General features: G+C 38.8%; 1 protein-coding gene across 1 annotated transcript in view; it reads left to right on the forward strand.

Moving 5' to 3' along the window:
* IFTAP (intraflagellar transport associated protein) overlaps positions 1–14,579 on the forward strand; it is a 56,675-nt gene that overhangs the window by 9,557 nt on the left and 32,539 nt on the right. The window contains 1 exon segment of the mRNA XM_066251300.1: positions 2,214–2,369. Coding sequence (XP_066107397.1) covers positions 2,237–2,369 — 133 coding nt within the window. The 5' untranslated portion in view covers positions 2,214–2,236.

The raw sequence follows: 14,579 nt of genomic DNA on the forward strand, positions 1-14,579 counted from the left end.
AAAGGAGATATTTGCAGTGATATAAAACACAGGTGACTGCTTCTGTGTGGTATTTGCCCACAGAAATAGATTACCCGAGATGGTTTGAGGAAGAGATTGATAAAATACAGTGTTTGAATTTTGTTGGGATCTAATTCTAGAAAATCAGATTGATATTGGCATTCTTGGAATTAAGTACATGTCCTACTGATAGCGAAGTAATAGCCAGCTTTGAATTTATCATTTTTTATCTAGCAACTTCAAGCATAATTGATTAAACTTTGGATTGCTGAAGCTTGGCAGTGTTACAGGTAAATTTGCATAAACCTTAAGTAATGCTTTTTCCTATATCTAATTAATGGGTACAAATAGTTTGAAACAATATCTTTCATTTTGAGCTGATACGGAACTAAACATTTTATATTCACCTGCTCTCTACAATGTCACGTTGTATCTAGGGCTATAATGCGTGAGGGATTATCTTGATTTATCTGAAGGTTAATGCAGTACCTTCAAGGTCAGAGGAGTGACAGTCACAACAGGTCTTTGTGTAGGCAAAAAACAGAATATGGAGACTGGTCCATTGTCATCAGCACGATCATCATGCTCACATTTCTTGCGGTGTTATGTGTATTCATTTAATCTTCATAGCGATCCTGTAAGGTACATGTAGCTTCACAATTCCTTATTTAAAACCCTTGGGGTCCGGGTCAGATGTATTTCAGAATTCAGAATTTTGTGGATGTTAGAACGGCAGTCAGGGCAAATGCTGCATACTACACACACAATCCCCGGTGAGGTCTGGGAAAGCGTATCAAAAGAAAGCCAGTGAGTATTTCTGCAGGGAAATATATGAATAGGTACACCGAGTGAAATGAGGAAAAGCCATACATACGTTTATGTTAGTTCGGATCAGATCTTGCCACCAGATGGGTTGGACATCATCTTATGAAAAATTTTTTCTGAGATTTTTGGTAAATACCAAATACATACAGTTAATAACAAATAACAGATTTTTTCTCTTGTTTTAGAAGAATATAAGAATCTTGGTGCATTCTCTGTCTGCTATACAGTATTGGAGAATCCCTCCTAGGTTTTATTATCCTCCACGAATCACTCTTGCTACTTAGGCAGTAATTACTTCTCTGCTTTCTGTAGATAGGCAATTTTCTCAAAGCTATGTAAGACTGACATTTCATACAAAATGAATGGAATTTAACAAGGTGAAATATCGTGAGTAAAAACAAAGTTCAAACTGTGCCAGGATTGAGGCATTGTGTCTTGGCTGACAGTCGTTTAGTTAGCCGTGTGTTAAGTGAACTGGCACAGTGAAGGGGCCACCAGCATTGTGAATGTAATCGTTAGCTATATATAGCATGAGTGCGATATTTAGAATGGGGAAGTTAATCATTTCTCACTGCATCCATATCTGGAATCTTGTCTTCCTTTCCTTTCCTGTTTTAAAGGAAGTGGGCACTGGGAAGCCTTTTCCAGGTAGATTGACCAAGAGGGTGAAAGGACTTGAAGCCACGTCAGGTAAGGCACAGGGTGAAGTAACTAGGCAAGTTTATATGAGTGTTTTGCCAGTTTCTCACAATATTGGACTATCTTACCTGCTCAAGTGAGTACAGATGCTCCTTGACTTACCATAGGGTTACAACCAGATAAACCCATTGTAAATTGAAAATGCATTTAACACTCTACTGTAGAGTATCAGTTGTTTACCCTTGTGATCCCCTGGCTGACCCAGAGCTGCAACCTCTTGTCACTGCTCAGCATCACGAGAGAGATACTGCACATCGTTAGCCCAGGCAAAGACCAAAATTCAAAATTCGACGTATGGTTTCTACTGAAAGCATATTGCTTTTACACCATTGGTAAAGTTGAAAAATCCTATGTCAAACAATCGTATATCGGGGACATCTGTAATTTTGGCTTGAGTGCCAGCTCTGTGCCATTTCATGAGCTGTTAAAACATTTGGGATACAAAGATGAGAAGACACGTGAGTTAAGAAGATGGAAATGAGGACACTGAAGCAAAAATAAAATTGTGGTAGCAATTTAGAAGCCAAGTGAGGAATAAACTCTGTCTCTTGAACTGGAGCTTTTGCCGCAGTCACTGTTTTGATCTGTCCTTTGGGGCCTTGGAATTCTTTAATAGACCTTTTAGAGTCTTTTCAGAGAGGCTGGCTGTGCATGACTCTCTTGAGCGCATGTTTTTCTTTGTTTCATAGGTAGAGACGCCTCGTGAATAGAAATGCCTGCTCAAATATCAGAATTGGACATCATGGAGGAAGATCAAACAATTGAAGACATCTTGGATAAGTTTGTTAATAGTCATGAGCAAACATATGAAGAATTTCTGAGCACTTTTACTTATCTTTCAAAAGGTAAAATGGTAAACTGTCTACAGCAGTAGAGATAAAGAATTTCATTATAATTTTGTCTTTGCTGCCTTTTTCAGAAAGACTATTTAATGAGCATTTCTTCATTTCATTCCTTTGATCAGGCACTTTCTACCAGGGCATTCACAGCTGATATGTGTAAATACCAACATTTTAATGCGAGCAAGGGTTGTATCATGGAGTCAGAACTATTGAATTTGAGAACGAAAAAGGACCTGAGACATCAGTCAGTATAATCCCTTCCTTTTATGTTTGAAGACACGCTATAAAACCTAAAGGCCAAACCTGTGTTTTGTGTTTTATTATGTTTTGTTTCCCACCTACACTATTTTTTTTTAATTGAATCAACATGTAAAAGTTGGGAAAATTGATGTACAAACCTTGATCTGTGTTTTTTCAGACTAAGTGAGAAGATATATTACCTGTTATTTCCCTGATGGCAATATCAGCTGGAGCTCAGGGGCCCTTCCCTGGGAGCTCCCTGGTTTTGTTCTACTCTCTGGCACTCCCACAATCTAAAAATGTGTTGGGTACATTGCCTACTTCATTCACTTAAGTCAGTGGTCCCCAACCCCTGGGCCGCAGACTGGTACTGGTCCGCAGAGAAAGAATAAATAACTTACATTATTTCCGTTTTATTTATATTTAAGTCTGAACGATGTTTTATTTTTTAAAAATGACCAGATTCCCTCTGTTACATCCGTCTAGACCAGGGGTCCCCAAACTATGGCCCACGGGCCGCATGCGGCCCCCTGAGGCCATTTATCCGGCCCCCACAGCACTTCTGGAAGGGGCACGTCTTTCATTGGTGGTCAGTGAGAGGAGCATAGTCCCCATTGAAATACTGGTCAGTTTGTTGATTTAAATTTACTTGTTCTTTATTTTAAATATTGTATTTGTTCCCATTTTGTTTTTTTTACTTTAAAATAAGATATGTGCAGTGTGCATAGGGATTTGTTCATAGTTTTTTTATAGTCCGGCCCTCCAATGGTCTGAGTGACAGTGAACTGGCCCCCTGTGTAAAAAGTTTGGGGACCCCTGGTCTAGACTCCCTCTTGACGCTTGTCTCGGTCACATGATACATTTATCCGTCCCACCCTAAAGGCCAGTCCGTGAAAGTATTTTCTGACATTAAACCGGTCCATGGCCCAAAAAAGGTTGGGGACCATACTGACTTAAGTGGTTCCCATAGGCATTTTGAGTTTGTACTCTATGTTGTAAATTCTGCTTCCGATAGCCATTGAGTTGATCTCCACCTTGGTCTCTTCTGGGTCAGTGATTCACATTGGCGAGACTGATGGTTCTCACCAGAGGAACCGCTGTTAGAGCATACTGATACTAGGGTTCCCTTTAAATCTTAGCTGGGGCCCCGGAATCAGTAGTTGGTAAAAGTTCCTCTGGTGATTCTAATGTGTACTCGAGATTTAGAACAGAGAGTTTCATAATCTTTGAGGTCATGACACACTCTCAAGATACTGACTTCATGATTTTAAGTCATGATTCATGTGTCCTTAACAATGTAAAAGAAAGGTAGTTATCATGAAGAAAGGCAAAGTGCTTCTAACCTGCTTCTTTTGTTGTGCGAAATAGTTGGAATATCCATATCTGTTTTGGTTATGTGCTGTGGTTTTGTTTATACTTATGGTAAACGGAGAATTTAGGAAATCTTTGGTCTATTTTGGCATGATATGTGGATTCAATTAATCGTGATAGTGGCCAAATCACCTTAGCCTTAGTGAACTTGGGTTTAGGAACTTGCTTGCTTGCTCTGAGGCTAATGACTTAGTTCCATATTTACTGGACTCAAACATACCAGTATGCTCTGGCTGGTGGGTGGGAGGGAGTGTGTAGAAACAAGGGTAAAACTGGCAGAATTCATGTATTTTGGGATGCTAGTAACATTTTGATAATTCAAGTTATTTTGGAAATTATTTGTAAAGCTGACATTATTTTTGTACTATGGAAGGGGAAGAACTTGCAAGGATTTGGATATTTTAAGGTTATAATGTTTTTGTTTTTGCAATAAGAGGGTCTGTTTTCTTTTCAGATTTCTGTATGATCATTGTGCACTGAAACAGTAATGGCTGCACATGTGGTAACCTCATTTTAAGTTTAGTTTTGGGCCCCAAATTGAGCTGAAATAAATGATGATGCAAATCACATAAACTGCATCTCCAAGCATGCTAGTGTTTGTTTTTTTTCCTTTCAAAATACCCGTAGGCGCCAGTTCACATTATAAACTAATGACCTGAAAAAATTCTTCTTAAAGCACAAAGAGTTGTGAGTGCAAAAATGTGTCTTAACTCAGTAAGTGTCCTTTTCCCTGACGCATCCAAACAGGACTGAGGGGCAGGCCTAAGAGTTGAGTGATAGCAGAATTGATCAAAGTGAGTATGGTTGGTTCTGTTTTAAGGAAAACATGAAAGTTCTTCCTTCAAATTCTCCCTTTCCTTTCAGTCCTTCATTTGTCTCAGTGTGTTTGTTGTTTTGCTGGGACGTAGTGGAATCTTTTCTCTGTTAAAGTGGTTATCACCATGCCTACTTGTGTACATTTCTTCAGTAAGCCTAGTTTCTCAAGTCTAATCCCATTTCCACTGATTGACTGTTCTATTTAATTTTATAATAGTTTTACGCCAGCGTGCTTATGGGATTCATTTTCATTCTTAGAGAGTTAAAAGGGTCAGCAATCCTATTAAAAATATTTTCCTGGAAAAAATTAAACTGTAACTTTATTGAAAGATATTCACATTACTGCTTCAGACTCTTGGAAAACAGTAGGAGACCGTTAATATTATAGCATAACTCTCACTACAGTACATTTATGTTGATCATATTTTTCAGTTATCTTTTTTTTAGGGAAGCTCTGGTTTTTTAAAGCATGGTACATATTTGATATAAATAGAATGTTCTAGCAAAATATTTAGAGAAACATATTAATTATTAATTTTTAAAGAGACAATTATAATTGAAATCTCAATAGTGTCTTCAGTTCAAGAGTATAAGACCAAGTTGTAAGACTTACATTAGAAAATCAAGATGCAGATTTTGGTTTTATTCATTGTAGGTGAGGACATTATTATATTGTTGACATTGTGTCTCAAGATAAGATGCTAAGTTTCAGTCTTAGGTATTTCAATTTCTTTGTGAATATGATTAACTTACTTATAGGTCTTTCTAGAATATCCATGTAAGGGGAAAAATGCTTCTTCCTCCTTGTCAGTCATATTGCTATCATTTTTTTTTAGGTTATAAAAACTCAGATATGAAAACTTACATTTGATTTTCTGTTAATGTGTTCATTTATTCATTCATCCATTCACTCAATGATTATTTCCTTATGGTACTCTAGGTATTATTTTAGGTGCTGAGGATCCAAAAATAAATAAGTGCTCTCAAGGCCTCATAGTCCAGTGTGAGAGACAAATAACCAAACAAGAAATTATACTGATGTACAGTAAGTACCATAATGGAGAGAAGCACAGAGTTCTGGGAAAGCTGACAGGAGGGCAGGTCAGCTTGTTGAGGGAAAGGGAATACAGCCTACCCATTGGAGAGGATGCCAGTTGAGTTTGGGATAACCACTGCACTGAAATTTACCTTGGGTCCTAAAACATTAAATAGAGTTCAGGAATGTTTGGTAGATAAGAGGTGAATTTGAAAGATGTTAAAATGTTTCCATTGGTGATGGACCTTTTGGGTCATGGTTCCATTTGTTTTACTACTGATATAATTATATATCTATATATCTATATATATCCATATATATATTTAATAATAAGTTTAAATAATAAGTTTTCTAGATGGAGTTATACCCTTGTTTTAGTAAAGTTTAGTTATTTCTAAACTGCTGGAAAAAAATGGCAGGTTTTAAAATTTTTCTTGTGCACCGATACTACCACATACTCCGACTCGGGAAGCATTTGCTCTCACCGTTAGGGAGGTAGTTACTGTTCATATTGCCATCACACAGAAATTGCAGAAATTATATATGTAAGAAGCCAGTGACTTAGAAGTTGACGTTCAATCTTTTCAACGTTGTTTTGCCACATACATTAACCTTGAGGGGTTTCAGTAGTTACATCCAAGTCTCAATCTCTCTCTCTCACAAACACAAACACACACACAAACCACCTTATTATTGTTCTGATTTTGTGCTTTAGGCTAAATGATTAATTTCTATTAAAGTTTCTCATTTTCTCAACTATTCTGCTTAACATAGTTTGGAAATTGCAGTGAATTTACTGTGATTTTATGATTAACTTTTAAAAAAATTATTATTATTATTATTATTGATTTTTTTTTAGCAAGAGAGGAAGGGCCAGAGAGAGAGAGAGAGAGAGAGAGAGAGAGAGAAAGAGAGGAACATTGATCTATTTCTGTATGTGCTCTGACTGAGGATAGAACTGGCAACCTCTGTGCTTCCGGCCAATGTTCTAACCAACCAAGCTATCCTGCCCAGGCTATGATTAACTCTTAAATAGATCTTTGTTTTTAATTCTCCCATTTAATTCTCAAAATACTTAGGATCCAGTTTCCCAAGTGATTTTATCAGTTTCTACATTATCAGTTAAAACAGCTTTCTATCCATTGCTATATTTGTCCACTTTAACCCATTTTTATATCTAGAGCAAAGATTTTGTTTCTGATTTTTATGTGCAAATTTGTTTCTAGTTTTCTTTATGCTATTCTCAATTCACTTGCAATTGTTGTAAGGTACCAAAAAGCTGAAAAATTAATATTGATATTCTAGGAGGAAAGGTCAGGCTTTCCTGTCCTGTCCTTCCTCCTTCCTGTGGGGAGGGGAGGGGGGAGAATGTAGAAATTCCTGGCTTGCAAGAACAATGGGTCATTCAGTTTTAAATCTAAAATAAAGGTTAACCTAGAAAATTCTTCTCTTTCAATGGGAGACAGAATTTACATACCACCTTGCATTGATTGAAGTTCCTCCCCCTTCCTGGAATCTTGGGGGTAAAATACCTCCAGGCTAGTGAAGGAAGATGAACCCTGAAAGATTTGTAAACATCTTTGATTGTGTTACCTTAAAAGTCTTAATGTTTCTGTGTATCCCCTAAACAAATGTTGTGAGCTTGTGCTCATGATGTCATGCTCTACCTTGCCCGTGTGTGAGCAAGGGGATATAAACAGCCCCTGAAATATTTTTGGCGCACATGATTTGGGCTTCCAGACTGCCGCATGTCAGCTATATGCGGCCGGCATATTTAATAAATCTCCTCCTTTAATAAAACTCTTTATTAAAGTTCATCTGGACTTGGTGTCTCCACGTAAACCCGCGGAATTGAGGTACAGTACCTTTCAGCATCTAGGGTACGGGTACTTTACAACACAATACTTTGTACTTTTATAATTTTATTGTTCTTTCCACTTATATTTGAAAAACAATTCCCGTCAACTCAACTTCTCTTTCTCCCTTCATACTTGTTAATATCTGAACTAAATTGTCCCATAAATAGAGCATCACTTGTCTGAATGTTCAGGACAAATGGGCATGCCTGTGGCTTTTTTTACTGGTGGTGGTCTGACCTTTGGTTGTTCATTTGAAACCTCTGAAACTCTTATTTTTTTTATTTTTATTTTTTTAGGTGAGAGGATGGGAGATAGTGAGGCAGACTCCTGCACGCACCCCAACCAAGATCCACCCAGCAACGCCATTAGGGGCCAATGCTCAAGTACTTATCTATTTTTAGTGCTGGAGGCTGATACACTCCAACAGAGCTATCTTCAGCGCCCCAGGCCACTGTTGAATCAATCAAGCCACTGGCTGTGGGAGGAGAAAAGGGAGAGCGAAGGGAGAGAGGGAGGGAGAGAGAAGCAGATGGTTGCTTTTCCTGTGTGCGCGGACCAGGAACCAAACCTGGGATGTCATTATGCTGGGCTGAGGCTCTATCCACTGAGCCATTGACCAAGGCAAAATTCTTACTTTTAAAACCTCTCAATAGGTTTCCATTTTTCTTAGATTTTAATAAGCTTATATAATCATAAGAGTTTAATTTATGCTTTTACTTTATTAACATTTAGTTACTTAAGGAGTTATGCCAGTGGTCTACCACCATTATAAATTTCAGTCAAGTGCAGTTATCATATGATTTGTGGTCATTTGGCTTGCACTGTTTAATACAGGAGCCACTAGCCACGTGTGACTATTGAGCGTTTGAGATGTGGCTAGTGCTACTCAGGAACTGAGTTGTGTTTTTTTTTGTATTTTTCTGAAGCTGGAAACGGGGAGAGACAGTCAGACAGACTCCCGCATGCGCCCGACCGGGATCCACCTGGCACGCCCACCAGGGGCAACGCTCTGCCCACCAGGGGGTGATGCTCTGCTCCTCCGGGGCATTGCTCTGCCGCGACCAGAGCCACTCTAGCGCCTGGGGCAGAGGCCAAGGAGCCATCCCCAGAGCCGGGGCCATCTTTGCTCCAATGGAGCCTTGGCTGTGGGAGGGGAAGAGAGAGACAGAGAGGAAGGAGGGGGGGTGGAGAAGCAAATGGGCGCCTCTCCTATCGAACCCGGGTCCCCCGCACGCCAAGCCGACCCTCTACCGCTGAGCCAACCGGCCAGGGCCAGGAACTGAGTTTTAATTTTTAAATTACATTTTATTTAATTTTAATTAATTTACCTTTAAATTGAGAAACTGATAGTGCGGTTTGAGACAATCTGTGAATTAATTTTTTTAAATGTAAATTTTATGAAATATAAATACAGATCAAATATTTCTGATGAAAATTTTGCATTTGAAGTGAGATGTGTAATATGTACAAAATATGCACAGAATTTTGAAGAGAACATAAAATAGAATGTAAATATCTCAATAATATTTTTTGACTACATTTGTAATGACAATATTTTGGAAAATTGGCTTAAATTAAATATATGAGTAAAATTATCTTCACTATCTTTTAACTTTAAAATATGGTTGCTTGAGACTGACCAGTGGTGGTGCCGTAGATAGAGCTTCAACCTGTGATGCTGAAGTACTGGTATGAAGTCCTGAGGTCTCCGGGCTCATCTGGCTTGTGCGTGGGCTCACCAGCTTGAACACGGGTTCACTGGCTTGAGTGTGGGGTCATAAACATGACCCAATGGTTGTTGGCTTGAGTCCGAAGGTTTCTGGCTTGAAGCCCAAGGTTGCTGACTTGATCCCATGGTTTTGGCTTGGAGTGAGGTGTCACTGGCTTGGCTTGAGTCCCCTGGTCAAGGCACATATGAGAAAGCAGTCAATGAACAACTAATGTGAAGCAACTATGAGTTGATGCTTCTCATCTCTCTCCCTTACTGTCTGTCTGTCTCTCACTAAAAAAAAAGTATATGATGCTTGAACATTTTAAACGGCACATCTGACTTACATTATACTTATACTGGGCAGTGCTGCTACAGGCCAGTAGTTTTCAAACTTGGCTGATATTCAGAAAGACTTTTTATAAGAGCAAACTTTTGTAAAAATACAGATTTCCAGACACTATCCCAAGCTTATTATGTGAGACACTCTATAGAAATTTTTATAGGAATTTTTTATGTGAGACACTCTAGGAATTTTTATATTTATAAGGCTCTTGAGGTAGTTTTGAGTACCACTGGGTTGGACTACAAATTCTGATAGTGCAGCCCCTTAGAAAGCAGGACCACCTATAGTCCTTTATGACATAGCTTATTGCTTAAAATTTGTTTGTTTAAACTGTAGTCTTGGAAGAGACAGTCCAGTGCTCTTTATTTTAAATTCATTCATTGTATATTTACTAAGCATTTGTCTTGAGTAGCTTATTTATTGTCATAATGATGCAAACAGATAGCTGTAACTACTCCATTTTATAAGGCAGAGAAATGAAAGTCCTTATAGATTAGCAATTTGCCTGAGGTCTGTCAAGCATTCAAACTTCTGACTTCTGACCCTCCTCCGTACCTCTGTATCCCTCCCACAGAAACATCTGGATTGTGATAGAAAAAAAAATGTAGTCTAATATCATTATTGATAAGCAGCTAAAATTTATTAAGTACTTGGTATTATGCTCAGTAATATACCTGGATCATTTATTTTAATCCTCATAGTTGCCTGACCAGGCGATGGTGCAGTAGATCGAGCATTGGACCAGGATCTGGAGGACGCAGGTTCGAAACCCTGAGGTCACCGGCTTGAGCGTGGGCTCATCTGGCTTGAGCACAGGCTCACCAGCTTGAGCGCAGGGTTGCTGGCTTGAGCATGGGATCATACAAATGACCCCATGGTTGCTGGCTTGAACCCAAGTCATTGGCTTGAAGCCCAAGGTCGCTGGTTTGAGCCAAGGATGCTGGCTTAAGCAAGAGGTCACTTGCTCTGCTGTAGCCCCCCAGTCAAGGCACATATGAGAAAGCAGTCAATGAACAACTAAAGTGCCACTATGAAGAACTGATGCTTCTCATCTCTCTCCCTTCCTGCTTATCTGTCCCTCTCTCTGTCTCTCTATCTCTGTCATACACACACACAAAAAAATCCATATAGTAAACCTAAAATTATCTTCACTATGAATTTTTTTTGTATTTTAACTTTTATAATTTTTATTTCCAATTTACAGATGAGGAAATCAAGACTTAAGGTTAAGTAACTTGCAGTTAGGAACTGAATGTGTCCTTTCAAATTTATTCATTGAAATCTATGTGATTGTATTTGGAATTAGGGTCTTTAAAGAGGCAATTAAGATTAAGTGAGATCATAAGGGCGGGATCCTAAACAAATTTGATTGGTGTCCTCATAAATAGAGAGAGACACACCAGGAAGGTACACACACAGAGAAAAGGCCACAGGAGGTCATAGCCAGAAAGCAGCAAAGGAGAGAATGAACCTCAGGAGAAACCCGACCTGCCAATATCTTGATCTTGGACTTTCAGCCTCCAGAATTGTTAGGAAATACATTTCTGTTGTTTAACCCCCCAGTCTGCGGTATTTTGTGATGGCAGCCCTAACATTATGTAACTAGTTAGTAGTGGCAGAGGATTATGGGCCTAATCGGTGTGGCTCCAATGCCTGTGCTCTGACCCACTTCACTTTTCTGCCTACTTAAAATGCCAGGAAGTTCTCAAGATCTGGGAGGCCCTGGCATGTAGACAATATGAGCCGTTGGAATGGATGTGCCACCTCAAAACAATTATGGTCCTCTCTCTTTTCTAGAGTCTAGGCTCCATGAGGACTGGTTGATTGTGGGTTTTGTTCACCTTTATTACTCTAGTACCTAAAATAGTGCCTGGTAATGTAAAACAAGTAGATGCTTAATAAGTATTTGTTGAATAAATGAAACTAAAAGAAAATAGAGACTTCATGCCCTGGCCAGTGGCTCAGTGGTAGAGTGTCAGCCTGGCATTCGGATGTTCTGGGTTCGATTCCCAGAAGCAATTATTTGCTTCTCCACCCATCTCCCTCTCCCTTCTCCTTTCTCTCTTCTCCTGTAGCCATGGCTCGGTTGGAGCAAGTTGACTCCCAGTGCTGAGGATGGCTCCATGGCCTTGTCTTAGGCACTAAAATAGCTCAATTGCTGAGTAATGGAGCAACACCCCAGATGGGCAGAGCACTGCCCCCTAGTGGGCTTGCCGGGTGGATGCCAGTTGGGGTGCATGTGAGAGCCTGCTGTCTCTCTGCCTTCCCTCCTCTCACTAAAATTAAAAAAAAAGAAAAAAAAAGGCAATAGAGACTTGAGAATGACAAAAAGACAGACAGGAGGTCCTCAGACTGAGTCCCAACAAACATTCACGTTTAATGGACAGGCACAGGAAGAAGAGCCTGCATAGTGGACTTTGTCATGATGCTCCAAGTTTGGATTTGATGCACTAGCTAACTGGAAGCCATAGTAGAATCCACACACACACACACACACACACACACACACACACACACACACACACGTACGTGCGCACGGTTTGGAAGGGTTGGCACAAGAAGGAAAGAGACAACCGGAGTCAGATGACAAGCTAGGAGGCTGAGCAGGAATCCATATGTGGTGATACGGACTAGGGTAGCAGAGGAGGAAATGGAAAGCCAAAGGGCCACTGAGATGCTGCGCTTGGTCACAGGTGGCTGACAGAGGATAAGGGAGGAGAAAGAGTCAAAGACCAGTCACCAGTCTCTTGCCTGGGAGATTCTGAGGCCCACAGAGACCAAGTGACTTGTTCAAAGCCACACAGTTCTCATTCTTGCAGTCTTTCATGTTTTTCTGCTCTTCCTTATTGAGCGTATATTCTGTCAAGAGCTTAGAATCTCGGGCTGGGATTTGGTTTACACTTCTGGACTGATAAATTTTGAGTTGTCAGTTCAGCCAAAGGAATATCACTACTCATACTTGACAACTTTTAAAAAATGTAATTAAAAATGAAACTGGTGACAGCACATGAAACAACACATTTCCAAAGCTGACATATCATTTTGGTCCCCAAAGCTGTTTTGCATTTGAACATTAGAAATGCATCTTTAAGCTTCCATAAGCAGTACAAAGAGTCTTCCCAACCCCGAAGAGTGAATTTAAAATCTGCTGTAGAGAAATACCACAGATAAAATTATAGAAAGCAGCTGGCCCTCTTTCCAATTTCAGAGCAGGAGAGGAATTTCAGTAGAGCATAAAAACAGCTTTGTCTTATAAAAGAAAACACAACAGCAAACAATCCTCCTTGCTGAGTAGCCTTTTGCAGTTGTTTTCTGCGGAGCATTAGATAGAGACCAGAGGGCTTAATGTTGTTTTGACACCCTCGCAACTGGCAGACTGTCTGCCAGGGGAAGTTGGAAACAAACTGACCAGTTTTAGGCTTCCAGGTGGCACTTAAGCCACATTTTCTGCACTGTTGTTATCAGTCATTTAATTCCCTACTGAATATTGAGTGGTGTTTTTAGTTCACAGGCCATTTGCAATGTCTTTCTGTTTCCTTTTGTTCGTTAGCCACATTAAAAAAAAAGCAAAAAAGAAAAAAAAAAAAAAGCCACCCTGGAAACACTCTTGCAAATGTGAGTTGAACAGTAAAGCACACATTTGCAAATAACACAGCAAATAGCAATCAACATACTTTAGCTTAAGACATAGGCTATTGGGATGTTAACCTCAAGAGAAATTAGTAGAAGGCATCATATGGGGACTTGCCAATAAAAGCGACGAGGCAATTAGAAAACTCACCTAATTAATCTGGCATCCCAAGTGACAGCAATAAAGAAGTGGTATTATTTTAAAGCTTTGTATTGATGGTTTCTTTCTTTTTTGGCATTGCTGCAAAGGATAAAAGAAAAGGAAAAAAAGTCTCTGGTTTTATATTGATCATAAATTCAGCAGCTATCTGTATGTGACTCCTTTACCACAACATAACATCAAATACCACATAAGGCACTGAAGGAGAAAAATAGTATTGAGTGAAGTGAACTAATTTATAGCACAATCCTTTGGAAGAAACAGCATCAGTAGCATTAACCTGTTCTTTCTCTTTGGGAGAACATCTGCAAACTGTAATTAAGCAATTTTCATTTGTTTCTCTATTTCTTTTGTCATCACTAAATCACTGCACTTAGGGAACAAATTGACAAATTATGAAACAGAAAAATGCTGGTTCAGTTGCAGAAGGGAATTTCCTCCCCCAAATTATGATGGATTTTCAGCTGATGGAACCATTTTGTTTTAGATCTATTAGCATAAATCTTCAGCTGCAGTTGTTACAATTCATTTTTATTCTACCCATGAATATTTGGCCCATAGATAGTCATTTGTTTTCTGTGTCTGCTGTAGTTAGGTGTACTTGGATAAGGAAAGAAAATGCATTTAAGTATTTACAACATTTTGAATTATAATAATTAAATTTATTTTTGGGCAGTGTCTTTAGTGCATACTACAGTATTTTGTTACAATAAATAACTTTTCTAGTATTTTTTTTCAGTGAAGTAAAATACTATGAGTTTTTAAATTTGATTTATGTACAAATATAATCATTTTCTTTAATTATTTCTTTTCAACACATATATATATTATACAGTATATTTGTGTACATATAAATTAGAGAGATGAAATTTTTTAGTCAAATGTAACTTTAAACTTCCAAACACAAGCAGAGAACTTCATAGTAGCCAAACTTTTAAGATGGTCACTATCAACCTTTAAGTAGGTGACTTAAACAATATTAAGTACATGCCCATTTGTTTTGTATGCATTTCTCTTTAACTTGTGACATTATTTTAAATCATTGTT

This window comes from Saccopteryx bilineata, chromosome 1 (genome assembly GCF_036850765.1).
Source record: "Saccopteryx bilineata isolate mSacBil1 chromosome 1, mSacBil1_pri_phased_curated, whole genome shotgun sequence".
NCBI classification, from domain to species: Eukaryota; Metazoa; Chordata; class Mammalia; order Chiroptera; family Emballonuridae; genus Saccopteryx; species Saccopteryx bilineata.